At 42.5% G+C, this 27,585-nt stretch overlaps 2 protein-coding genes across 5 annotated transcripts in view; both read right to left on the bottom strand.

Moving 5' to 3' along the window:
• Window positions 1-24,169, bottom strand: part of LOC122405272 (max dimerization protein 1-like) — a 185,590-nt gene extending 161,421 nt beyond the window's left edge. The window contains exons 1-4 of one of the 3 annotated variants that reach the window (XM_043409875.1): window positions 24,075-24,169; window positions 21,736-22,531; window positions 15,946-16,039; window positions 13,292-13,321 (exon numbers count right to left, since the gene is read on the bottom strand). In XM_043409875.1, the coding sequence (XP_043265810.1) occupies window positions 13,292-13,321; window positions 15,946-16,039; window positions 21,736-21,790 (179 nt within the window). In that variant the 5' untranslated portion in view covers window positions 21,791-22,531; window positions 24,075-24,169. The other 2 variants (XM_043409876.1, XM_043409877.1) reach the window with 2 other exon arrangements.
• A 1,601-nt stretch (window positions 24,170-25,770) lies between these two features.
• Window positions 25,771-27,495, bottom strand: LOC122405336 (DALR anticodon-binding domain-containing protein 3). 2 transcript variants are annotated; one of them, XM_043410006.1, is made up of 6 exons: window positions 27,388-27,495; window positions 27,173-27,305; window positions 26,460-27,093; window positions 26,249-26,382; window positions 26,008-26,175; window positions 25,771-25,934 (listed from the first exon to the last, which is right to left on the bottom strand). In XM_043410006.1, exons 2-6 carry the CDS (start codon window positions 27,221-27,223, stop codon window positions 25,815-25,817), a joined length of 1,107 nt encoding a protein of 368 aa, XP_043265941.1. In that variant the 5' UTR covers window positions 27,224-27,305; window positions 27,388-27,495; the 3' UTR covers window positions 25,771-25,814. The 2 variants fall into 2 exon arrangements, with proteins under 2 accessions (XP_043265941.1, XP_043265940.1); XM_043410005.1 differs by having other exon boundaries at window positions 27,173-27,488.
• Between the last annotated feature and the right edge of the window lie 90 nt (window positions 27,496-27,585).

Genomic DNA, 27,585 nt, shown 5'->3' with positions numbered 1-27,585 from the left:
ATACAGTCCGTTCCTCGTAACTTCACCGCCTTGCACGTCTTGTTGCACACTTGCAATAACTCTTGTTCGAACGTTAAATAAATTTATTCGACAATATTTTTTATCGACAGTTTTTCGTTGACTGATCGTGCACGTTTCGATTCGCGAATTTTTCGATAATTTATGCACAGTGAGCGCGCAACATCGATAAATCCACCCGAATGGATTAGTAAATAAACCGCGTAATTTATACGTTATTAACATGTATAATTTTTTTACATGAGAATCGTCATTTTCAATGCAATTCTACTTTCATTCCACCGTGCAAAATATAAATAAAATTTCCAAATTTTGAAAAAGACCCCCCACCATCATCTAATGTCGAAAAAATGAAAATTACAATGAAAAAAATAATAATTTGTAGGGTTTACACTTTTTATCGCGTTACGTAATCGCGCGTAAAAAAAAGAAAAACATTTTGATTCCAAGCATACTCGCCCGCGTCGAGATTCAAAAATAAATTCGACGCTCGTGGAACCAAAAATGAAAACACAATGAATCACCGATGGAAACTTTGCGCTTTTCTTCGAACGGATAAATTGTACAAAAATATATGTATATAATAAATAACGAGAATAACATATACATATATAAACGTAACTGTTGAACTTTCCCAGTAACAATGGTGCCGTTCGTTTCCTTCCCTAATCTTTCCTCGCTATCGCACCGACGAGAGATTATTTGCAAAACAATAGCGGTTGCTGCGTACCGCGATAAAAGAACGCAACTGCAGCTGTCGCAATGTTAGTCTCATTGTTCCGAGATAATGCACAGTGATTCATACAAAGACGATCGACTTGTTTCCAAAACTTCAAATAAATACGATAAAAAATTGATAATATTCTGTTCGTGCAAACATACGTATCTTAAATAAATATCTATCAAATAAAAAATCACAATGAAAATTTATTTATGCTTGCAAGTATACCTATGGTCGCCATTGTACGCGTACCCGTGTACTCTAAATGGACGTCTTGTTTCGTTCGAGGGATTCGCGAGAGCATCGTTTGCGGCAATGCACACCGCGTGCGCGATTCCCCCGGTTGTTTAGGGGTCAAAGTGCGTGGATCATCGTTTCTGCGCGTTCAAGGATCTTCTAGTCGCGAACGCTGCCTGGCCCGAAGGCGGCGGGGGTTGCACGTTCCATCGAATCGTCCTTGACCCTGAAGCCGGGCTGCATCCTGCCCCGTGCATTTCGCGAAGGATGTACCGCACGCATGCGCGCCACCCGTCTTCCTTCCGTCCCTTTCTTTCGTCCTGACTGCGGTTTCCTTCTACTCCGTCCGATCTCGCCCCGCCCCATTCCCCCTCAGCGATCACTCTCGCCCTCAGCTGGCTCAGTTATTCCGATACTTGATATACATGTATATACATATTTATTTCATACTCGGTACAGTACCCTTCATAATTATTTCAACGGTACACGGTAGGCTGGAATCGAATTTCAGCTGCCTCGGGCTTTACTATTTTGCAATTTTCCACATATTCCTCTATTCTAGTTTACTCGACTCGAATGAGAAACACGGTGATGGTGGTTAAACAAGGTTTATTCACGCGATTACTCATGGCACGCGACAGCATACTTCGTAAGCGAAAAACGACTAACCTCGAAAGCACCAGATGGCGTGCAGGTTACAAAATACCATTTCACACAGTTGGTTAAGATATTTTAATAGTCATGGGTGAAACCTTCTCTGTTTAAAAAATCGTTTGAATACAGCTTGACTATCTTTTACGGAGAATCTTAGCCAGAGCGGACGATGGAACACAATACATCGTTGACCACTCGAACGTCCACGGCGGACGTCAGAGATTTGTTTACGTTCGGCCAACAGTATCGAGGGATCTATTTCGCGACCAAGAAACACTCGGTGGGCTGGATGAATGCTGGACTGCTTGCACAACGAACAGAGCTAAGACGGATTCGCGCGAATTGTAATTTGAAGATCGTAAGGAAAACACCGTTACGTGAAAGGGGAACTTTCGTTCCGTATCTCGTCTCCGCGCACACTTCGCCCGTGGCGACCTCAGGCGGCTCTTTCCCTTTCTCCTCGTGTTTCTTCGTGCTTCAACGTGTGTACTTCGCCAGTCCCCCCCCACCCACGGTCCGTCCTTTTCTTCGCTGCTTTGGATTCTCGCGGCGCACGAAGGTTCTCGGCCCGCATTGCGATGCAACGCCGTTTGTAAATGATATATACCAACCGCGAAGTGTCTGGCCGCGTTTACGTACGTTCGTCCTTCGAATCAGACATTCTCGGACGACCAGCGACGCATTCTCGAGCAGGGATCAGACCTATTCGGACGCTTGGCAAATATTCGAACGAAATTCGTGCAACTGCGCTACGTTCAACTAGACGAGGCAGAAGAACAAAGGTCGTTGGCTGCTTAACCCTTCGCGATTCTATGTCGAGTCGAGCTCGATAAATATTTCAACGTTCGGACTGTATTTTTCCTGACTATACTTTTTCGTTTCTCGCGTTTCACCTCACCCCCCCCCACCGTGGGTCGATTTGGTAAATCGTTTTGCACCGACGACGGCCAAACCGGTACAGAATTTATGCAAAATCGTCACGCGTTGTTGTATTACTCAACGCGGCGCAATTTTGGCGCGGTTACGTGGCAAGACGATTACGGTACGAAAGTACACGTAGCAAGAGGGCACTTTTGCAGTTGCATGCGAGAACGCTTTTATCGAACTTGTGTAACTGCCACGTCGTGCAGTTTTCACGATGACGATAAAAGTAACTAACATTTCGAGAACCATTTTACCATTCGATGTATTAGAAAATTTTAAGATAAATTAAAGATCGAATAGTGGGGGAAGGGCGTGGTCAAGCGAAGCAGCGATGACCGAACGCGTTATTTGTTTTCGAAAGAATTATTGAACCCGGAGGATCGACAACAACGTGATCGTCACGTGGGTGACAATAGAAAGATAAGATACGCGGTAAAATATGAGAACGTTAGATAAAGAAACGCATGTGCATCGAAAATGATTAACCAGACTCGGTGGAAATTCGAAGCTTTCACTAGTTTATCAACTGACGTGTATACGTTTTCGATGGACTTTTAACAGAATGACGTGTACTTGCATTTGTGTATCCGCGATAAAATACGACGAAAATAAAAATTTTTTTTTTTATTCTCTTTCGACCGCATTTCAGATTCATCAACAGTGACATCGAACGTATGGCACTTCGTCCCAAGCAATCTACGCGATAATTGTTATCTTATTTACTGAAAATATTATTTTTCGCGTTCCGATCGAGATTAAAATTAAACGTCCACGGTCTTCGGACCAGGGGAGATGTTATTTTTACGGAACTTCCTCGACAAATGCGAAAATAATTATATACGCTCCCAGATAATACTTATCTTCTCACGTGACAACGCTTGCTTATCTTCGCTCGTGAACGATGAATTCTCTTTTTTTTTGTTCCGTCTTATCTACGATTTAATGCGTCTGCGTGGGTCAACGATGAGCCACGATGCCGAATTCGCTTTCACTCTTTGTTCTTTGTTGGTACTTTAAACCCATTAACTTCCAATTACGAGAACGTCCAGATAAAACGTTCTTTTACTTATTCAAGCGTCCCGAGTTTTTTAAGGAACTTCGCTAATAAAATTAATTTATTTTTTTTTTTTTTATTCAATGTACGTAATTAATGAGACTATTGCAACCGTTGCTCCCAAACAAATTGTGCAGATTAATGTACGATTAAACGTACGAAATTACCATCGTCTGTCGCGCGTTACGGAGCACCCTTTGCGCAAACAAAGAGAACGTTACGTAAAAAAAAGAACGCAAGCAGCCAATAAATTTAGATTCGCGGGCGCAGATACAGTTGTTCGCCGCGTATGCATTAGCGTGGAAATGCACCGGTTTGCAACGGGCATACGTAAGTGCATACATCTTTTAAATCTGATAAATGCATGTACTTACGTGAAACGCGTTGATGAAGCAGTGTAAATGCACCGATGTTCCAACTATGTAGTATATACGTCCAAGAATAAACGATCGATGTTATTTGCGCGGTCGGTCCGATGTTAAATTAATTATTGGCCACACGCGATAGCCGCCGTGCACTGCAGCGCCCCGTTTATATTACGACCAGTGAAAATTGCTAAATGAATATTCAGCGTGGAAATACGACGGCCACGATGGCGACGAATTAGTTACGACGTTTGCGTTTTAAACTCTTCGTGTCGCGGTAAGAACGAGTATTTAGGCATCGTTGATGGGGCCAGAGACTCGTCACAAGTGGGGATTTTAATGGAATTTTGCAGACTGATAGATCCGTATCTCCAACAGGCGTAACCAAAATTATAGATGGCCAAACAATTTTTAGAAAATTATACAAAGTACCGTAACCCTCTCTATAACGCCATTAAAAAACACTTATTATGCTAGGTAATATCAAATTCAATCTACAAATTAGTATAAATACGTATCGTGTGACTCAGGGTACTAAACCAACCACAGTACATTACCAATTTTCCGAGTTCCATAATTATGATAACGGTATAATAATACGCTGGTAGTTCAATAAATATGATAGTTTAAGTGCAATTAGCGTCAGCCCGTGTTACAAGAAATTATCGTTTTTCTAACCTGCTTAAGTGCGCCGTCTAATAAAACTTCACAGCCTGCGAAACATCGAGTCGAAGTTTTACCGAAACGAGCGTTTGGAAAAATAGGACTGTACGCTTGGATATTATTTCTCCGAAAAAGGGAATCAATTTTCATTATTTTTAAAATTTTCCTAGAATCGAAACATCGAAGACTTTGTTTATATTTTCTTCTGTTTTTTGGTTAACTCGACGCGAATAATTCGAAATATTTCCGTGCGTGCGTCGTCAAAAAATTATGTCGCGACAGCGCCGGGCACTGGCGCGCAGCCTAACCGGAAGTTGGCCTCTAACGCGCGGGAACGGCACAAAGGGGGACACTTTAAAATTCAATGCATTTCAAATTGGTCAGGAATCGTCTGGTGCCTCCCCACGAGCCCGCCGGTGGCTTAATTTTCGCTGGCACGGCCATTTTTTCTGTCTTTGAGCTTTCTCGCCCACCCCGGCGTCTCCTTCGACGACGTTCGAGCGTCGAAACCAGAGGGCAGCAATTTAAATACTTATTTTCCGCGAGCAATCTCGAGCGTTCGAAATTCGAAATACGATTACAGCTGTTATTCTACCGATGTGTTTATCTAACCTTATCTAACGTGGGCGGTATCTCGAAAAGTCTTACGACAATAAAATCACGTTTCAGAACCGCAGTTTTATTTTACGCTCTGTGTTTACGAAACTGCGATAACGAATGTTTGGTATCGTTTCGTTGTATTTTTGAAAATTGTTTTTGCACGCTGCAACCGACAGCTTTTTCTGTACACATTATTATTTCACTGTACAATTAATTATTGTTCTTAGTGTAAATTAACTAATGGATAAATTAGAAATTATCATTTTGTACATTTGTTTTAATTTTTAGAAATTTAACCTAACCCGCAGACCCCTTCGTTTTGCATTATCGAATGTGGTATACCTATTTTTATGATTGTGAGCCAATTTGATTCGAAATTTATGAGTTACATGAAAAAACTTCTTATCAGAATTCTATACAATTTTTTTCTCGAAAGTGGGTAGGATTTCGGGGGTATGGGTATTCACCAAAAATGATTGTAATTGACCCCCATAACTGAAAATAATTTTTTTAGAACGATTCGAAATCTTTTAATTTTGTTGAAAAGTTTCATACCTTCTCGAATTTTTTTCTTGAAAGTGGGTAGGATTTCGAGGGTATCTCTAATGACTAAAAAAGATTGTAATTGACCCCCGCAACCGAAAATAATTTTTTTAGAATGATTCGAAACTTTACAATTTCACCGAAAATTTGTCCACCTACTCGAATTAGAATTTCCCATTAAAATTTTTCCCAGAGGTGGCCAACCACCCTGTATATACAACATCCGTAAATCCAACGTTAAAAAGTTCGAACACGACTCGAGCCTGGGATTTGGATTCCTGGAACGCCTAACGTTGACTGTAGCGTAGCTCTGACGATTCCGAGGGATCCGATTTCGTTCATTGTCGGCGATTCTGGGAACGTGGTCGTTGGACAACGTTTACCTACCGCGCGCGCGATTGATTTCGCCCGTATTCCGAGGACGCCGCAAAAGTGGGCCGGCGCAGGTGCGTAAGCATGCGATACGCGCCGGGCGAACATGCGAACGCCGAGGCCAATGACACCTTGTCCTAAATCTGGCGCGTTGCACGCCCCGCGTCTAAAATAAATCCACGACAGAACTTTCCACGGGAACGCGGTGATTTATTAATCGACGCTTCCACGTGGACGTGGATCGCGCCCGGCCCTCCGAGCCAGGAAACCGATCGGATCCGAGCGGAGAAAGTTTCTTGGCCGCGCAGGATTTCAGACCGCACGGGAATTTCGTTCGACGGCGTCGAAATTGTACGAAACGTGACTTAGAAAACAATTCGCGAACGTGAAAATGTATCTGAACCGTGCCAAACAATTTCCATCGAGACATTTTCATTGACAAAATTTGTAACGTTTAAGGTGTGCGTAGCATTGACAATTTTCGGAATTAAACGGAAATAGTTAGAGTTATAGGGGGTATTATAGATTTTCGGATCTTTCTTTAATTTTTTTGTCAAATCCCACTTGGACTTTACAGCGTATAAACGTAGGAGTTTTTTAGTAGTGAATGTCTTTTTCGAGTCGTAATTCATCGGCCGAGTGACCTACAACTGGTTTCGAATAAAACGGTGGGCGACGATCGAGCGCGACCCTCGAATCACAGCACTGACCACGCTTCGAGAGGAATAATAGGCGCACGGCTGTTAATAAACTTTAATGTCCACCTGCCGCGACGACACGGCCGTTGCATAACGATAAACAGTCACCAACGTTCGTAATTGTAGCTAACCGACACCTAATGCGGGCTTATTAGTCTGCGGACACAGAAGGATCCTCGTTACGACGAGTGACGAACAATGCTTGTTTGCCGGGGCATAGCGATCGTTCATTTACACGTTGCTCTATTACCAGGTTCGATTCGCAGTTCCGCGTAAACACGCGTCTCGTCTCTGACGCCCGGGGTTCGCGTTCTTCCGTTCGGATAGCACCGCGCGGAATTTACGCGAATTCGCATGAAATTCGACAATGGAATCTCGCGAACCGAGTGCTAGACGACCGTTCCACAAACGTTTACACGGGATACGCGATAATAATAGTGCAGCAAAACCTCGATTTAACGGACTAATTGGGGTTGAAGTTCGTAAACCCGTTGACTGTCCGTTGACCCATATGTGGGTCGGAACGATTTTCAAATGGAATCAATTTTATCCATCTAAAGATTGCAAGTTTTTTAATCTCTACAAAAAAATGTTAAGCTACAGTAGAGTTCGAATTATTCGGCACCCGTTTGAAATTAAAAAATTTCCAATCGATCTAGAAAAATTATATGCGGTTGCGGGGGTCAATTACAATAATTTTTGGTGAAGAGACATACCCCCGAAAACCTACCCAGTTTCGAGAAAAAAATTCGAGTAGGAGGCCAAATTTTTCGACGAAATTGAAAAGTTTGGAATCAATCTAAAAAAATTATTTTTGGTTACGGGGGACAATTACAATCATTTTTTGTGAATACACATACCCCCAAATTCCTACGCACTTTCAAGAAAAAAAACACTTTACCAAAAATATAATGTGTGGCCAGAAATGTTTTTATAATTTTATTTTCTGTCTCACTTTCTCTTGTGTTAATCTTGGGATAACTGGAATTTTACTATACTTATTCCCTGGGCCTGATAGTTCAAAAGTTATATTGTTTAAATAATATAACTTATTATTGAAAAACGCTAAACGATATTAAAAACGCCCCGGGCCAGATTCGGGTTAGAACAGGTGTTCTTATTCGAGCATCGTACTTTCCAGACGACGTGGAAATCGAACCATGTTTTACGCGGGTCCAGACTATTCCGGTGGATTAATTTGCGGAGCAGACGAGCATCGGCGCGCCCGTTAAAATTTCATTGTCTCGGAATCCGCCGGCAGCGCGTGTTTCGTTCACCCGCCCAAATGGTTTTACCGTCGTCGTAAATAGCAACAGTTGGGAAATTAACATCTGCAGGCCGATGTAAATCCGCCCGATTGCCGATCTTACCGGCTAGCAACTCCGGCAAATTGCGGCGCGATCGTAAATCACCGGGGGAATCCTCTTCGACCGAAATGTCGCCGACGACAACAGAAGCACCACAATGAGAGTCATTCACGAATAGTGAAAATGATAAAATCGGAAAACGAGGTATCAAACGAAATATAACGAAACGTTTACAACTGTGTAATTATAATTACGTCTTTCGATTATTTTAAGTATTTGAAACATAACCTCAAAAGAAAACAAGACATTGTGACACCGGAGACGAGAAAATAAACCTTAAATTTCACTCGACTCGTGGCCGACAAAGAGTTTCATCCGCGTTATTTCGTTAATATGCAGATATCGTGCGATTATTTCTTATCAAGAGAGCACGAAACGTTTCCACAGGAAGGGACTTTTGACGTAACAAGTCACACTAGTTCTCGGTTTACATATATAATTGTGTTCTTTAATTTTAGACTTGTTTTTTTACTGAAAATGACCCGAATGGAAGGAATTAGGTAGAAATTACTTACTATTCATTATTGTAACTTGTATTCTACGTGAATTATGGTCGGACGAGTAGAATGACGTAGCCGGCTGGCGGTTCGGGTAAAAGGACGATGGCGGCCGGGTGAATCGGGTAAAATGAAGCGTGGTGGCGCTTCGATCGATTACCCGAAGACCCGCCCGTTGAACTCTAAAAGGAACCCCCTTGAACCGTTGGATAATACCCACCATACATGCTATTTGCTTTATATATATCGCTGTTATTACACAAGTTAATTTCCCATCTTTCATCAAGTTTTCAGCTTTCTACCTCTCATACATTTTATCACCGTTTCAATCCACCTACTTCGAGCAGAATGATTTTATTTTTATATATCGTCGCTTTCCAAACAGTTCGAAACAACTGAAATTAGAGGACCAACGGTTCGTTTCAGCGCGAACATTTCGCTGTCCGGCGAAAACAAAAAGTATCGTGAGACCAATTGTTTATCGTTGAGAATCGCAACGTCGAAAAATTTCCATTCCGTTCCAGTTCCCGGTACCGGCTTCCGCTAGCGCGAGCGCGCGCCAGCACGATGCAACCCGAGAACCGTCGCGATCTGTTGGCGAAAACAAATGCAAATTCACTGTCCGCCGTGCGGTGTTGTGCCGTTGCTTCGTTATTACGGCAATTAATTAAAATTCCCGTCATTATCCGTCCGTGCTCCTCTGGCCCTGAGACCGTGCGTGAACCGCGAACGGACCGGTCATTTTACATATGCACCCTCAAAAAAGCCTTCTGTCGTATTTTCGAATGACATACTATTCCGATTTGAAATTACCGTGCACGCACATTAGCCGATACCGAACGCCTCGAACCCAGTGGTGCACAACCTTTTTCGCTAATGGGACAACTACTTCGATCAAATAATATTTTCTGCTGCTTTAATAAAACAATTACCAAGTTGGTGACTCTTTTTAGAAACGTAACACGGGTTCGAACGATCTCTGTCGATTCACAGCCAATACGACGTGGGATGAGTGGCAACCAACGATGGTTTATTTTGCATGGAAAATGGAGATGATAACGACACCAGAACGAAACGATCAAAAGGTATCGAGCTATTGGAGAGGTATTCAGCTATTGAGGCGGATCGGTTTTCTTGAATATTCCGACTATTTTATTGGTAAATTCCATAGAGTGCTAGAATTACTTGGATTTGAGACGTGGGAACACTTAAAAGAACCACAGTATATTTTTAAAAATTGTGTACAATATTAGGAACAATACCGTAGAGAAATGTCAATTTTTACGATTCCAAGAGTTTTATTTTTTCTCGTATGTTTACTAAGCCGTTTCACCTTTCGAAAATACACATTTTATAAGCGAAAGGTCAAAGAATAATACGATATTTTTTATTACAAGCTATTATATCGCTTTATCTTTACGTGACCAGCAGCTCGCTGGCAATCTACGGAACCCGTATCCGAACGTGACCTGCACGACGAGTATCATTAAACGTCCCGAAAGCAAAGATAACAGTGACCGATGCAACCCCGGAGCAATTTTCAGACCTTACACCGTGCGAACCACTCGCTTCTTTTCTACCGACAATTCCACTAGAACGACTCGTTCCACGACTCTATAACCAAAAATAGTCAAAACTTTAGTCCAGACCGGGGTTTCAAAAAGATCAAGCTATAAAAATTAATTAAACGATTTGTTTTTGTTGTCTTGAATTTTGTCTCCTTTGGGCTATCCTAAATGTATTATCTTCTCGTAACCGTAAAAATGGCTTTCCCGCGACCGTCCTAAATAATATTGTCCCGAAGTTCGCGGCGGCCAAACGCTGACGAAACCGTGTCCGATCGACTCCGCGCCGAGGGAAAACCGTATTTCGCGCCGCGGTTCAAAAATAGCGAAACCGTCGGGCGCGCGAACCGCCTCGTGTGCCACGGACTTCACGAAACGTCTCGTGGCTGCGTTGCGTTATGTAACCTAACTACGTGGTGTAACGGGGCGGTTGGTCGGCGGTGGGCTTTTACATTGCCCCGTTTCTGTGCCACGCATCCACCTTCCCCATCCCCCCGGATCCCCCCCATGCCCCATCCTCTAACCCGTCGTAGTTTCGTCGCTTGGGGACAAAAAAATCGATAGGCTCCCTTCCCCACAGCGCGCCACACACACACACACACACGTTCTCGCTTGCTCGCTCTCCCGGCGCCCCATCCCACTCGCGACTATCCCGCTCTGTCTCTGTGTGCTCTACCGTGCCCGAAGTTCTCGTTCTCTGGCTGTTCCTGGCGTGCGGCGACACGAAAGGAAAAAAAGAATGTACAAGCGAGTAACAAAGCCCGCCGGGGTTTTTTTTACGTTTATGCACATTTCCGCTCCCTCGCCAGTTTTTATGCTCCCCCGCGCCCGCCCGCCCTTCGCCCTCACCCACGCCCACGAGAGCCCACGAATCCGTTAGCGACGAAACACGCATCGCTAACCTTTGGATCGTTCGCAACGAAAGAGAGAGAAAGAGAGAGAGAGAGAGAGAGAGAGAGAGAGAGAGAGTGCCTAGCGTGCACACAGCTTTTACAGCCGTAGCCCCCGCGCGTGTAAAAATAAATTCGCAAATGAAACGTGAATTCGCGTCTGTGCCCGCCGATAACGAACGCCCGTCGCCGCGCGAGCGGAAAGCAGAGAACGTATCCGCGGGACTGCAGGATCAGATGTTCCCTTTGATCCCAATCGATGCTGCGGCGCACGCTACGCCGGACCGAAAGGCACACACAAACCGCCCCGCGTCGCCCGAGATTCGAGCGCTACCGAGAATTCTTGAGCACCGATGGCCGCCCGTCTCTTAACACTTTGACGGCCACTGTTACGTATATACGCGATTTCGCCAGAACAAACAGGGCTCTTCCGAACCGACGCTGGAGACCATAGCGACATCCAGAAACTTTAGAAGGCAAATACGAGCGAAGTGACGCCACCACGAGATACGGTTCCATTTATGCTCTTATATTTTTACGTCAACTAAAAAAATTACACGAATCCGGAGAAATTGATATACAAATTTTTAGAGGATTTCTCAAAATAATCCAGAGCCCCCTTATGGAACGAAAATATTATATTATTTTAATTATTCTGTCCTGTTTCTTTGTCGAACGGCTAACAGTGAATAGCCAATGTTTATTTTCCTTTGCTCCCGTGTTGCTCGTGTAAACGCGCGTGTTGGTCTAGCTGCTTCTAATTCGAGGAAAAGTAAGATCCGAGCCACTTGGGGCTCTTGGGGTTTCCTCGAACGTTCGAACAACGTGTTACGATAATTGTTAATGCCTCCCTTGTTGAACCCAGCGGTTCTAAAAAATTTTACGCCGTACCCCCTTTTTCTGGAAGAGAATGTTCTCTTTGAACGAAAATAAACGGAACTGGTGGTAGGAAATGTTGCGGAGTTTGGTAAAGTCTATTTTTTCAGAGAATGCACCGATGCACCTGCCGGATACAACTGCACAGTTTTCCTCGACGGGACCATATGCTTTCTATGTTTCACATACATCGATTTCTACCGTCGTTCATAACATAAATGTAACAAAGTTTGTGTCAAATATATTCATATAGAAAAATTTTCTATTTTCCTTCACCGTTTTCTAATGCATTTTTTGTTAAGCTACTTGTGTTTAAATAATTACTTTCTACAATTTAATTAGATTCTTTTTGTAATTGCAATTGGATAGAGACGTAATTCGATTATTTTGTAATTATAATTCCTCGTATAATTCGATTGTAATTCCGCAGAACTCTGCAGCGGGTGGGATCTAGTGAACCGTTTCTCTTTCATACACTTTAGGAGTGCGAACGGCGTGGGTCGCGACTTATAAATCACGTCGACAATCGGGGTTAGTACAGGCACCCTTGGAAACCTGTTCCACCGAGCGTCTCGTCGGGCATTGTTCCGCTCCATTTCGAACTTTCCTGACCCGGTGTATAGAAGGGTCGCGTCTAATCACACGTATCACGCATGTTAATTAACGGCCCGAGTCCTTTATACACTGCGAACAACGACGCGAGATAACCGTAAATTGCTTCCAATTTAACACGCGGTGCCCAACGAGGGACGGTCATTTGTCAAACAAAAAAATACTGCGAACCTCGTGTACCGGTCTCGTCGCCTCCATTAAACGGGGGTTTCAAGTAGTTCGTTGATGCGAACAACGACGCGAGAAACGCGAATTATTAATGGCGTTACTTTTCCAAGATTATTCAGCGAAACGAATATCTGCCTATATCGGACCATTTCAACAACACAAATTAACTTCGATTATTAATCATTATTTAAATATTCACGTATCGAAATTTCACTGTTCGAATATTGGATCGCGGTGGTCACCGGTGACCGTCGCGTCAAATCTACGCGTCTTTGGAATAAATGAGCTAACGAACGTTGAAATTTGTCGAGCAAAGCTGCCGTGGCGGTAAATGTGCTAACGCGTAACGTGAAAGTGTGCAGAATTATTTCTCGACATTCAGCCGGCGTACGCGACACTCTGTACAAACGAAACAAAATGGCAGAACTGAATAGGATTAAGTTAATAAGATAAATAAAAGTACTCACCTATTTTTCTCTAGCTCGTTATGAGTAGTCCTGCAATGGAAAGAACGTTCTTGTTAGACTTCGAAACGGTGAAATCGTTTACTCGCTGCAGCGAGGAAGAAAAAAGGGACGTTTAAAGTCGCGAGGTAACTTTTAAACGCGAAGGAGTAAAACGTTTCATCGAGCAGAATTTTACGTAAATGCGGTGTTGGATCATCCAACGGAATAATTCAATGCAGAATTTCCATATCGAGTGTGATCGTTTCGTTAACATGTTCCTCGATTTCCTTCGACTATTTTCTGGTTAAAATGTTATTTTTGAAACGCTAACAAATATAAATTTTGCAGGCATCCATGCATTCGTTGACATTAAATTTACACACCTAAAGATAATCTGCTTATTCGATCGAAACCATTTGTGCAGAAAATATTTTATTTTTTATTTTTTTAAAATAACGGTAACCAAAATTACTGCTGATTTTAATTGATCTGTTATTTGGATAAAAATGTGACTAACTCTGTACTGCAGTAAATGGCCTCCATCGCTGTAGAAGCATGCACGCGTCGATACGCGGTATCATTTATTATTTCGCGCATTAAACACTCCCCGGTGACTTTCTCGTAACATTGTAGGCGTTTTGCACACGTTGTTGCAGTCCTTAAATATGTCTCATCGATTTTAAACCTCTGATTATGGTCGACCTCGAAGCTACGTTCACCGCGTGCGGAAAGCTTTTTCACGCGTTGAGCGTAAATGGACATCGAACGCCTATAGGCGTTTCTCGCACTGGTCGACCGATCGACCGAACGCCTATAGACACTGCTTGTATTCAAAGAGTCAAGTTAACTGCACGAATAGAAATCGAAGACTCACGCATAATTTAAGTTGAAACTTAAAGTGGCTAGTATCTTGAAAACAAATGACTTCAGGGCACGTGTTTATTAAAAAATTTTTTATCAACATTCAAAATACACCTGTAGGTTTCCTACCGCGATTATCAATCGTAATCTAATCTGTTCTGTTTTAATACGCGTGAATAACGACACTTGACAATATTCTTGCAAAAAAAATTTAGTATTGCTTGTTTACTATTTTTAATTGATTTCGAATTTCTAATGCAATGTGTGAAGTCAATGTTCGATAAAAAAAATATTACTAATATTACATAATTGTGTTAGATTAATTGTTCGACGAAAAAATTCAACGCGTGGAGAAAATTGAAAGTTCGCGCCAAGTATTGGTCGGCACGAACGCCAATGGCGTTCCAAGGTCAACGTCAATTTTTTAAACGTACACGGTACACCTTCTATTCTAGAGAATGACAACAGGTTTCGAGGCAAGCCCGAGCAGCAAGGTCGCGAACATGTAACGGAATGACTTCGAAGATATCTCTCGTCAACCAGTTGAACGTCGAAATTATGAACGTCCATTGTGGAGAATGATAGAACCATATGCATGTTAACAAGTTAAGCGTCAAGGAACGACGACGGAACCTGCGCTTCGATTTGTTCTTTTTGACCTTGAATGACCTTGATGGGTCGTTGAACTGACCTTACAGGCGTTCACTTTACGGAATAAAAAACAATTTATCGAAACGAGTGGTTTCTTTAGTTTCTAGTTTACTAGTTGCTTCGTTTGAATAGACAGTCATTTAATTATTCTAGAGAGGTGCACTTTCACTGAAAGTCTAAATTGCATGAATTCCGTTCAAGAACATTTATTTTCAGTCGTCCCTGGGGAAAATTTTAATGAGAGATTCTAGAGACCAAAATAAGACGAAAATCAAGAATACCAATTTGTTGATCGAGGCTTCGTTAAAAAGTTATTAACGTTTAAAGTAATCTGCGAACCGCTGTTAGCGATTCTCCAACTTTAAACGTTAATAACTTTTTAACGAAGCCTCGATCAACAAATTGGTATTCTTGATTTTCGTCTTATTTTGCCACCCAGAATCTCTCATAAAAATTTTGTAGAGATGTGGTTGAATACCCTGTATAAATAATATATCTATACGCGCGAACTTTTATTTAAATCAACGCAGCACGGATCATGAGGTAACACTGTTCTGTATCACAGATTAAAAATAAATATTCCCGAAGAGGGTCCGCAGCCAGAACCGAAACGGTGTATTCTCTTGCTGACCAAATAAAATTTACATAAGTCTATATATAGAAGGCGCGGCAAAACTCGTGGTACGAGCGAAAACAAGGCGATACCTTGTACAGAAATAAGCCGAAATTTTTCAACGAGTCTTTCTCCACGCTATACACACCACGTACACCGGCGAGTAAAAAAGTTCTGCTGACGTCACAAAGGCCTGAAGTTTTAGCAAAATGCAGCATCACCAATGTCACTCTGCCAATCGGAAGCCTTGTGCCTCCTGTGATGTCACCGACAACTTTTTTGCTTCTACACATTTTCAAATCTCGCGGAAAGATAATGTTATATACAGTATAAAACCTGGTCGTTTATTCTTTACAATTGAGGAACATGTCGAACATGGAAGAATTTATAACCTGAAGTTCTTGAAAATTACTAATATTATTAATTTTCATTTTGTTTCCTAAAAACATTCTTAAAAAAAGAACACAGGAAGGAGAAAAAAGCGTAAATTAAATATAAGGCAAAAAAAAAAAAATAGAAATACTGATGAGGTTGTAATGTAGATACGCACCTGCTGCCCTGGGATTTTTTCGTCTTTGGCCTTTTTGTGACCGTCCGCATATCATCGGGTATCGGCATCGTCGAAGCGTAGCCATGTTCAGCTTCTGCAATGACAAACCAATCGTCGGTCAGCAGAGTCATTTGCAAGGCAGTCGGGGAAAAAACCGAAACACAACTCGTGGACTCGTGCTCGTAAAAATGCTGGTCAAAATTTGGGCGGAAATACATTCGTTCGTTGTGAAATATTTAATTTATCAAGAATCATTAAAAGACATTAAAGTATACCAATTGCTCTAAATATGATCAGTTCCACTAGGTAACCCAATTGTGGTCATTAATAACCAACAAGGTGCATGTGACCTAAAACGCTCAAAAAAAAAAAAAAAAAGCATTGACAATTTATTTATTTAAATGGTCGGATTTTAGTTGTCGAATACGTGGGTTTGTATTTTCGAATGTTAATGATGTTAAATGGGATAGGAATAACGAGGCTAAAAGTATTATTCGGAACGAAAGGGTTAAGAGCGCGGACGGGGGCCACGAACGTGGCGGAATAAAGTCACGTTCTGTCTTGCTAACGTAACTTACTATGGGCATTAAAGCCTGCGCGCAAACACCGCTTCGCGCTGGCAGCGACGATCCGCGCGCGTGCGCGCGCACGAAAAAAGCGAGATTTATGTTACGATTTCAGTTAACGCCGTCCCGGTGAACGAGAGCTGCGAGTAACCGCCTCTTCAGCAAATAAATTCGAAAGCGTAACAATACTGAGAGAGAGAGAGAGTGCAACTTCCGCGAGATTACTGCGATCAAATTTCTGTCGACGCTGGACACCGTTGATGGAACACGAACGAAGATCAACGTAAAACGAATTTATGAACTCCCCGGCGATTTTCAACCCATCGTTACAAACTATGTCCAAGTAAAAATCATTTAAAAATGTTACAATTTTGTTTATATAAAAAATAAGATGGCAATGTTACAATTTTGTTTATATAAAAAATAAGGTGGTAACCATGAGCGCAAGTGAGCCAGCGTCGCGCGCCCTCGGTCGAAGATAAAAATCACTAGCCAGCCCGTTTTCGAGCGAACCGACCGTCCCGATTTTATCTCTTGAAAACAGCAACCGATGTATCTATCCGCCGCCAGGAATTCTTCCGTTACATAAATTTGCCTATCAACGAACAAAAATAGCACTGACCGTAGATCGCCGCTAAAATCGCTCCAACCGCGAACGTACGGATAATTGTGCTCGAACGTCAATCGAGAAATTGATATTATGTAAGAGGACGGGCAAGCAGGAGGATCCGAGGACAACGCGGCAAAAACCCGACGCCGAAGCACCGCGGCGATACTGGTCGCCATAACGAGCGGTGTAAATTATAAATGCCTCCTTTGGCGAGTCTTTTGGCCCCGATCCTCATCATCGTACAACGGGCTTAATGGCAGCCGGTGAAAAAGAACACGCGCGGCCGCGACATCGACCATCTGTCCCCCGTGAAAGAAGAAAAGCGTCTCGCTCGCATGCCATGACCATAAGGCCGCACTCGCGCGTCATGCAAAAGAGAAATTCGCGTGGTGAATAGCGCGACGAAGTTACGCAGAGGGAAAGAGACGGGGAAAGCAGACCTTATGGAACTCGTTTTTAAAACCGAACGGGAGATAGAAAGGGTTGCAACGGCTATTTCCAAAAATTCGAACAAAACACGGAAACCCGTCTGTGCGTGGGAATCCTGGAACAAAGGATCGCAAATAATGGCCGAGATTTTATTTTTCTGTACGTGGCCTCCCTATTTTTTTTTTTTATCCGTTTACTCGTTGACGCTAAACTATTCGCTGAAAGCCGTTGCGGAGGCATTAAAGTTTTTTTAACGTTTGGGTGATATGTTCGCGATGTTTAATGAAGTCTTTATGAGTTTCTGAAACACGGTGGCTTCGAAGCAGAGAGAATTTCTTTGCCCAAAATATTTATTGGCAAAATGATTTTATTAAAGTTTATTGTTCGTTAAAATAATACGTGTGTTACCTCGAGGGGTTGAACGTAATATCAAATGCGAATTCGTTTGGCAGTATCGCGACGGGACGAGAAAGAAAAAGTTACGAAGGACAACTCGACGAAAGAAGTTGAGTCATCCAAGGTATTTCACCCGAGCGACGACTGAACGGGCAAAAGACAGTCGACCGTAGAGAGCGATGAATTAACAAAACATTCCGTCCCTTTGGAGTTCACCGATCGAATACAGCGCGAAGGCAAAAGTGCACAACGCGAAACCGTGTAACGCTCCCGAACGTCCTCTACACGCTGGTAGTGCGCGCGCGTGTGTATATCGTGCTCGTTAGCGGTCACGTGGATTTTTTTTCCGTCACACAGAGGCGAGGCGTGTCCTATTACGCCACGGGATACGCGTAATGTTTTTTCGCCGTTCGACCGTTGGAAGCACCGAATCGGCGAGGAACGAACCTCGTAGAGGTCAAAGGAAGTCATCGGAGGACACGAGAGAGAAACAAACATTCACGCGCTGCTCCCCTTTTCTATTTTTCTCTTTCCGTGGAGACGCACGGGGCGAATTGAAAACGCATTCCCCTCCGAATCGTCGACTATTCGGCGGGAGATTGCAGGAAAGTGTATTCCTCGACGAGCAACGGCACTCTTCGAAGTTTCTCGCGCACGGACAATTTGATTCGCCGGGACGCATTCATCGCTTAACTCCGTCGTTGCTCGATGAAATTCGCTAATGCCAGTCAGGACATTAGTTTAACGCTCGGTGAACGCGTTCACTGCGATCGGGGAGCCAAAGCCGATTAACACGTCGAGCGCCAGACCAATATTCCTAAAGCCTCCTATGAAATCAGAATTTTGTTTTCAGGCAATCAGCGACTGCTATTTGTTTTGTCAACCTCGTCGATATCGAGATTCGTTGTATTTAACGTTAAAATTAATTTTGTTAGATTCCTAACGACAATTCGTGTCACGTATACGTGGATGACGTGGCAGCAAATGTGTTAACAGGATCGCCCCCAAACGACCTCTGAAAGGACTAAAACTTGTGACTCACGTTTTTCGGTGATCCGTCTTTTGTTCAACGTCACTAAATCGAACGCTAACCCTTCTCCAACAGTTATGCTCCAAATCTGTTATTCGTCATCGTGCTTTCTGTTTCGCACAAAGACCGAATTACTCGTGTAGTAGCTAACGAGGGAAGGCACGTAGTCGAAAGGCATTATAAACCCATCAAGCACCATCGTTCGATTTAGAGAACATTTGGAAAAATATTTCTTACTGGCATTAACACTTTGACTGCCACGTCACCCATATATGGGTGACAGGATTTACCATTATGATACTAGAAAAATTAAGACGTTCAGGGAAATAAGTTTAGAATAGAATTTATGAATTTCAACGAGGTTACGATAATAACTGCCGAAACATATTTTAGGTTATGTAGCTTACAACGGTATAAAATCAACATATCACTTTTGCAGAATATCATACGGTTTTGATCTGTCAGTGAACGTGTTAAACTTTATACGAATATCGTAAACTTTTCTTTACGTAATTATTGAATTTTTAATAAAAATAACTTAATTCCGAATTGATTGAAATTAACAAAGTCAGTCGACGTGCCACGTACGTCATTCCAGCTCAAGGGGTTAATATTATGTCGCTTTGATATTGCATATATTAATATTAAACAAAGTTTTTCCGTGCCGGAAAGTATCATCGTGGCGCCACTCGTTTCTGTTAATTTTTGGTCGGAGCCCCGGCTGGTAAATTTCTAGGGACGCCGCTGGAGAAGACCGTACAGCTTCCACCGCTAATAAGCGGTTCTTTTTACACGGTCGTATCGTTTGGAAGCGTTTTTGAGGAAATCCGTGCCAAATAGGCCAATTAATATAACGTAACAGCCTTATCTCGCGTATCTATATAATAGTTAACGCTCGATCGACGATTCGCCGTTGATTCCCCTGTTCCCCGACGAGCGGCCAATAAACCGACGCGGAAAGCTCTTTCTGGGGCTCGGCCCGTCGAGCTTCTGCTCGTTCAACGGGCACACGAAACGTCCCTCGCTCGCGTGATGCGAGCTTGAACCGCGAGAGATCGATGCACACAATGGAGGGAGAGGAGAGAAACAAAGAAGCCGTTCTATCGGGGTGTTCGGTTGAACGTGTTACGTGACGCGCGACTCCGTACCACGCGGATCTTAAAAAGAAACAGGAAAGAAGAATTACGACACCGTAAATCTCGACCAGCCATTCGAAGGCGAAACGCGGTATCGCGGAGAAATGCAAAGCCAACCGTTCATTGTGATCCGTATATTTCGGTTATTTGCGTCACCGAACGACGTACAGAAAAATAACAATATTTATTATCAACAAATTAAAATAATCTGTAGCAGCGTTTCGATGCAGGTGCAAGGGCGCGAGATAGCAAAATTGAATTATATGGAAAGCATGTAACGGTTCTCGCGTGTTATGGTCACGGACGATGTAACGGTCGAATTTTTCTAGGGGAAAAGAGAGCGCGCGCGCGATACGAGCAGCGGGGAGAAGACAAACAGAAACGATCGGGTTCGCGAAATGCAAAAGAGAAGAGGAGAAAGATAACGCGCGATTTGGTACGTGCACGCGAGGGAACGCAGCAGCATCGAATATGACGCAGCAGTATTATAAGTGGAGTGATAAAATGAGATCATCGTTGACGCTTCTTACGCACTGCTGCACACGTACGCGGCGAAGCGACCTACGCACCGCAGCGACACACGACGACCGTGCTGCCGCTGCGCCCGGTGGAAAAAACAAGGCGCATATATTTGCCGGTATTTATCGGCATGGCCCGAAGAACGGGCGTGCGCTACGTTGCGTCAGAGGAGCAACACCATCCACGAAGGTCACGCACTCCGCTTCAAACTGACCTGGACATTTTTCGAATAACATTATTTAATCCTCGAATACTATAGCGGGTTACTGCATTCCCCACTTTCTTTTATTCCCGATATCAGTGTCGTAAATTTATTCAGTGTTGTGGCTTTCCTAATGTAAAAAGGAATACAAAATATTTTTTCTTTTATCGGGTAATTAACACATTGTGTTATATTCTTTTTAAAGAATTCAAATAAATTCTTAAGAGAACTCGATACACGAAACGAAACGCAAATTTAATAAACGCTTTTTGTTAACACTGCATATTTTATTTCACGGTTTGGAAATAGCCAACACGTTCCAATAAAGTGATATTACGTCACTGTTTAACAATTAGAATACAACTCTGTAGTATTTACAGGACGAAATGATGATAATTGTGCACAAACTTTACTGCATTTATTATTACGTTATTTTAAATAAACTTTTACTCAGATTTGGTACTAAATTCCACGTCGAATTTGTCTACATTCGAATATTGATAGAAATGTAAAAATACTGGAATAATCTCAACTTTATTCCGAAACCCGTATAAATCGAACGCGCGGAAGGATCATATTTGCATTCAGAGGGCGCATCGAAACTTATTATCCACGAGCCACGTGGAGGAACAGATCGAGAAAATTCTGATCGGGACCTGAATTCGTCACGACGATTGACAAATCGGGAGAAACCCGCCAACGGAGAACCAGCGAAGCGAAGAAAGGCGTAATAACAAAGGTCGCGTTCCGAGATCCAGTGACGGCATATGCACGCTAGTTGCCATGTGCCAATGACATTGCACATGCACAGCCGCGCACACAAGCGCGATTTGACAACGTTCGAGAATCGTAGAGAGAGGGGAGGAGAGAAAAAAAGTTTATAGCACCAGAGCGGTACTCACCTCTTTCCCTTCGTTCAATATACTCGGCGGCCTGTAGTAGGGCAGCAATGCTCATATTTCCCCGATTTGGCGTAATTCTGGCGGCTTCGGTTCACTATCTCTTTCCCTGCAATCCCCCGGCACTTGCACCGCGCGACACACAACGCGACGAACGTTCAGAAACGCACACGAGCAGCCCCGTAGACCGCGGCGATGTGTTGCTGTTGTTGTTGTTGTTGTTGACGTTGCTGGTCGGCGCTGCTGCCGCCTCTCGAACTTTTCTCTCCACCCGCCTATTCGACCGCCTCTCCTTCTCTTCCTCCTCTTCCACCGCCACCTTCCTCCTTTTCACGTACGTCCGCGCGCCTTGCTGGCTGCGTTCGCTTACGTGCACGTAACGACGGCACACACGAGGCTAGCACGATCTCCAACGGGCGCTAGATTCGCGTACGGCAAAGCGACGGCCAGGCCTCTCCAACCGCGATAGACATCAAGAACCGTCTTTTTTCTTTTTCCTCTCCCGATCCTCGCTCCTGTTTCTCGAATATATCGTTCTCCCTCCGTCGCCTGTACCCGGGTTCGACAATTTTCTCGTCTCTGTTTCTTTCACGTACGTCCCTTATTCGAGGTTCTTTCTCGCTAGTTCGCTCGTCACCCGTGGTATCTTTCCTCCTTTTTTCCTTAACGACGTTTCACTGTACTCGTGTTGCTTCTTCCTCTTCGTCTTTATATTTTTTTTTTTTCCCCCACTCTTTCTCGCTTTCTGTCTGACTTCGTCGGTTCTTCTTCTTCCTTCACCTTCGTTTCACAACATTCACTACGAATCACACCAAAACACCGTGAAAATATAATCAACGCTCCGTGAGTATACGAGGGCAAGAGTATTACGACGCGCCGCTGCTTCTACGCTTCCATACACGGAGTCGCGTGCGAGCGAACAGCCGAGAGCGTGGTGTTTTTCGCGATGTGGAAGGAACAAACGCGAACGGTACAATTGGAAGGAGGCACACTATGGCGAAGTCACTAGGCGGGTCGAAAGGGTCGAGATTACGCGTGTCGCCGGTAATCCATCGCGGACGAACGAACCGCGAAAAGGGAACCTGACCTCGAACGGTGGCCGGTTTTAAAACTATTATTTTTGGTGAGAAACGCGAGGTATCGGCGACGGTGCGCGGCACGCGTGTGTGTACGCGACCACTTTACGTGCCGGCTACTTGTTTTGTGCAGCGACCTTGAACGCGTAGATCTTACGGAGCCGTGCACCGCGAACACGAGAGAATGGTTCTAGATGTTGCGATACTCCAAACGTCCACGCGAACTATCGCGGCTACTAGCTATCAAGTTCGAACGCTTTTAATGCGAAAACAAGGAGAGCTGCTCGTAGACGGTGACGTTGCTCGACTTTTGTAAAAATGGAGCAGCGAGTGAATTAAATTGTATTTCGATACGAAGAAAACAATTTGCACGAATCAATTGCCCGTTTCCCTCGATCTACGGCGTGCAACTCGGTCAACTTCACGCGGGGTCAATGATTCCCATCAAACTCACGCACTGCAATATGCAATGTTCGCGGTAGTCGGCGAGACGAACCACTCGGTAAAGTCCTATGTCGATAAAACTGTAATTTACTCGTCAGAGAAAACGTACGCTGTCACGCGCGAAACAACGCACGGCAAATCTTCTAGAAACTCGCATCGTACACGGCCGATCGCGGGTACTGCTTTGTACTGGTTCTCCGTTCAGGATGAGAACACAAGAGAGGTGCTCCCTTGATTCCGTTCGCGGCCGGACTGCCAGCAATTTTAAGTACACATGCACGTCACACCGCACAAACACGCCCACGCACACGCGCGCGACCGTAAATGAAAATGCGTGTAGAGGATCGGTAACGAATGTGGTCCCCGTGCGAGAAATAGCAGCAACACGGTGGTGTACACGCGTCGACTGTGCGTGGAACGTTGCGCGAGTACAGCGCGAGAACGGACCGATACGCAATACGTGAAAGCAACCTCAAGAATTAGACGGACGTGTAATGCCGCGTATCCGACAATACGTTAACGTGCATTTCTGACAACGTTCTAACGTGGACGTGGTACCTATCGTCTTGTATACATGGCACTGGTTAACGCGTGCGTGTGTATGACGTAGAGGATCGAGTGTATTTCGACCCTATCGTCCACCTAGTGACATTTGGCACGCCGGATACGTTCGCTCACACACGAAAGTAGGCGCAGCTGAGCGACGACGTAAAGAAAGACGGTCACTGTGGATCGGCACTGCCTAACACTACTTCTGCACAGGTTTTCGCGGGTACAGAGAGGGGGGCTAGTCAGGACAAAGAAAAGGAGGCTCGAACTGACCGACGACGACGAGCCCACGAGCCCCCGACGACGACGCTACGACAAGCCGACGAGCGAGCGACAGCCTGATACCTCCGCACTTCGCGAGCACTCTCACGCATTTATCGATGTCAAACGTCTCTGCACCGTAGAAGCACCAGGCGTCGTTTCTTACGGGCCCGCCTATTGGCCGAGCGGTGCGCGAGTGCACTGCCTCGGCCAATCGCCGTTAACAACACGAGGCTGCCGTATGAGCCGCCACCAGCACCGGTGGTGTCACGTGAATCTCATGCCCGAAAACAAAACAAACAGCTGGCCGTGTTCCTCGTCTCGCACTCTTGCACGCTATCGTGCGTGTGCTTTTGATGCACGATATTCCTGGAGTACGTATCCCCTTTATTCCATACAATATAGAAAAATCAAGGAATCGCGTATTTAGGAGCAACGTATCGATAAAACTCGCCATTACCGATCAAATCGAAGAATAAGATAGTCAAAATCCGATCGATTTTTAAATCGCTTGTAATATCGTTTTGCGCTCCTTCTTACAGTTTATATGTTCCTTTTATCTCGCAAATGTATTGTACTTTGATATAGATACTGAGTGAGATACAAAAGCTTGAGAATATCAAGTCATTACCTTCTTATCTCGAGCATTTTAAGAAATGTGTGTTTGAAAATTCATACAATCGCGCCATCTTCTGTATCCACTTATCGTCACGCATAGCTTTTATAAATTGGTACTTCTGAATCCTCCGCGATCTACGTAGCGTCTATGTAATAACGTGTTTGAATAAGACGGATCTATTGTCGAAAATCGATAACTTTGTAGGTTGCGATAGTAAAAAATATATGCGGAGGAAGCTTAGAACGTCGAGACCTACAGATTTCTAGGATTCCCGTCAAAGGTTAGAAGAATTTCTACGAGGAACGTTGCTCGTGTACGAAGTTGTCAACGGATTTGTGAGTTTCATAAAATTTATAAATTCTACCTAGTTATTGTGACTTTTTTAATGAAAAGAGATGACAATTTAGAAAACACGTGGTCGAGTATTTATAAATATACATATATTCAAATGTCTTATATTGGTTTTCGAATTATTCGCGAGCGCGATTATTAAAATTCGTACCTTTACGTACCTACCATTTTACGATATATTTTCTACCGATACGTTCATGGAAAACATAAAATATTCGCGTTAGGAACCGAATCAACATTTACGAGAAAATTTTACCGAAACTTAAATAGTTGCAGGTTCATAATAATGTTCTGCTAATATCAGAATTTCTACTGTATTTAAATAACGAACTATTCAAAGTATTTACAGATATTGATTTTTATTGTGTTACATTCATTTAATAGCTTATAAATGTTCGTCTAAATAAATTATCGACTGAGTAAGTCGATGTATTATTAGAAATATTACGTGTTTTAAATAAAAATAACCTTTAGAAATGCCCTGAAACGTTGATAAATTTAGATCAAACCATCAAGCATAAATTATATATTAAACAAAATTATTATTAAATATTGGCTGTTCATTTATTTAAAATTCAAGCTAAGCGATATTAAATATTAGAGAAAATAATATTAAAATCGATCGCCAAAATACCGTTCCTTTCATTTTTTTATGTAACTATTTTATTCGATTTGTAAACAAAATATACATATTAGCACTTTCTATAATTTTTTTTTTTTATATTAATTTCTCGGTAATATCATTTTGATTTTTATATTAAAATTGTTTTAATTGCTTTTTATTACATTCGAGATACAGGAACTATATTAAGTAATGCAAGTGCATTTTGAAGTACAATTTGCAATGCATGCAGCATGTACAATCTTGCAATCATTGTCGGGATCAAATGATCATATGCATCCTACAACAGGAGAATAATTTATTACACAACAATGTTTATAGCACCATAAATAATAATTAACAACCGAACTTACAGTTAAAATTCTGATTTTACGATAATAGATACTAAATTTTTGACACAGTCTTGACAAAAACATGCATATAGCCTGTGGGTTTGTTTGAAAAACGGGTTCATACTTCAAACAGTCCTTTATCATTTCTTGGTACCCGATGATAAAGTTATAGATAAGTTCCCATTCTTCCTATGAATAATAGGTTTTGTAAATCATCAGGACTTTTTGATAATAACGATCGAATAGTTATTAAACAAAATACCTCTTGATGCAACAAAGTAAAGTCTACATCGTGGATATTTGGTAAATCGGGATATTCTCCTGTTAATCTTTTACCATTATATTTTTCAATGATGGCATTTATTCTTACAGAATTATACAATATAAAAGATGCACCTAAAAACTGACAATGATAGAAATCGTTTGTGTAGAAAGTTTAATGAACTTGTGCTAAATTAAGAATTTATAAGAACCTTTCATATTCGTGGTGCCCTTATCAGGTGCAGAATTATGTCCAATAACAACCGAACGACTCGGTTTTATAGACAGTAATTCAAACGTAGCTGTTGCTTTCGCAACATTCTCAAAGAAATGATTATCTATCTGTACATTGCAATCGTGCGTTTCAAAATTCTTTTGATCGTTCATTGCTTTCAGTTCGTTACTCTTATTCTGAATATAATCCTCCCATTTTAACTTTGTTTCCTTAGCATTTGATTCTAAATTTTTCACAACACCGCACACGTATTTTTTATAAGTTTCATCCGCGTTTCCTTTGGATTTAGTGGTGAATACTAATTTATAACTGGAATCTTCTTCCCCGACTCTACAACCGTGTAGATTCAAAAGATTTTCAGTGACACTTTGTATTAAGCATAATCTAGTAGTTGTGAGCTCTGACTCTTTGTCCCGTTGTACTTTAAACTTAAAAACTTTGTCGATCGACGAGATTCTGCCAAAACTGTGTCCAAGATCAATAACCGTCTTGATCGAATTTGCTACGAGCGGAGCACGATGCAAGAATAAACAAACACGTTCTTTTTCTAGGAAGTATCTTTCTATTTTTATTTGCCAGTTGTGGCTAGACGATATCAGTGACTGTAACACCTGTAAAAATTAACATTTGTCAATTCTGAAATTAGGTTATGTTTGATTTTTATAATATTCACATTCTATTGCAGTTTACCTGTTTTGCAACATCTGTATCTATCTTAACGTCTATATTGCTACTATGCATGTGTAAGAAATGTTCAAAAATTGTTGTGCACTTCTCACTGCATGTGTTTTTATCCTGCAACGTGCTTTTCCATACTTTAAGGCTAGGTAAAAAATATAATTCACCATTTGTTGATAAATTGTCATTGCTTACTTTAATAATCGAAATGTTTTTGCAAGCATTACCACTTAAATACAATATAATATTGTCTATTAATGTTTGTATACAAATGGATGATGAATTATCCATTTGGAGCTCTATGTGTAAAATACTTCAGTCTGACTAGTTCCATCTGCTTCCATTTATGAAACTATAATACCCTCTGTTCCTTTCATTTTTTTCAAAGGTATAATATACTATAGTATACTACCCATAGCATTTTA

The sequence above is a fragment of the Colletes gigas genome, unplaced genomic scaffold, assembly GCF_013123115.1.
Source record: "Colletes gigas isolate AHSC1104 unplaced genomic scaffold, ASM1312311v1 Colletes_gigas_Sc00004, whole genome shotgun sequence".
NCBI lineage: Eukaryota > Metazoa > Arthropoda > Insecta > Hymenoptera > Colletidae > Colletes > Colletes gigas.
The sequence above is the reverse complement of the archived record's forward strand: the minus strand, read 5'-3'. Positions and strand labels throughout refer to the sequence as shown.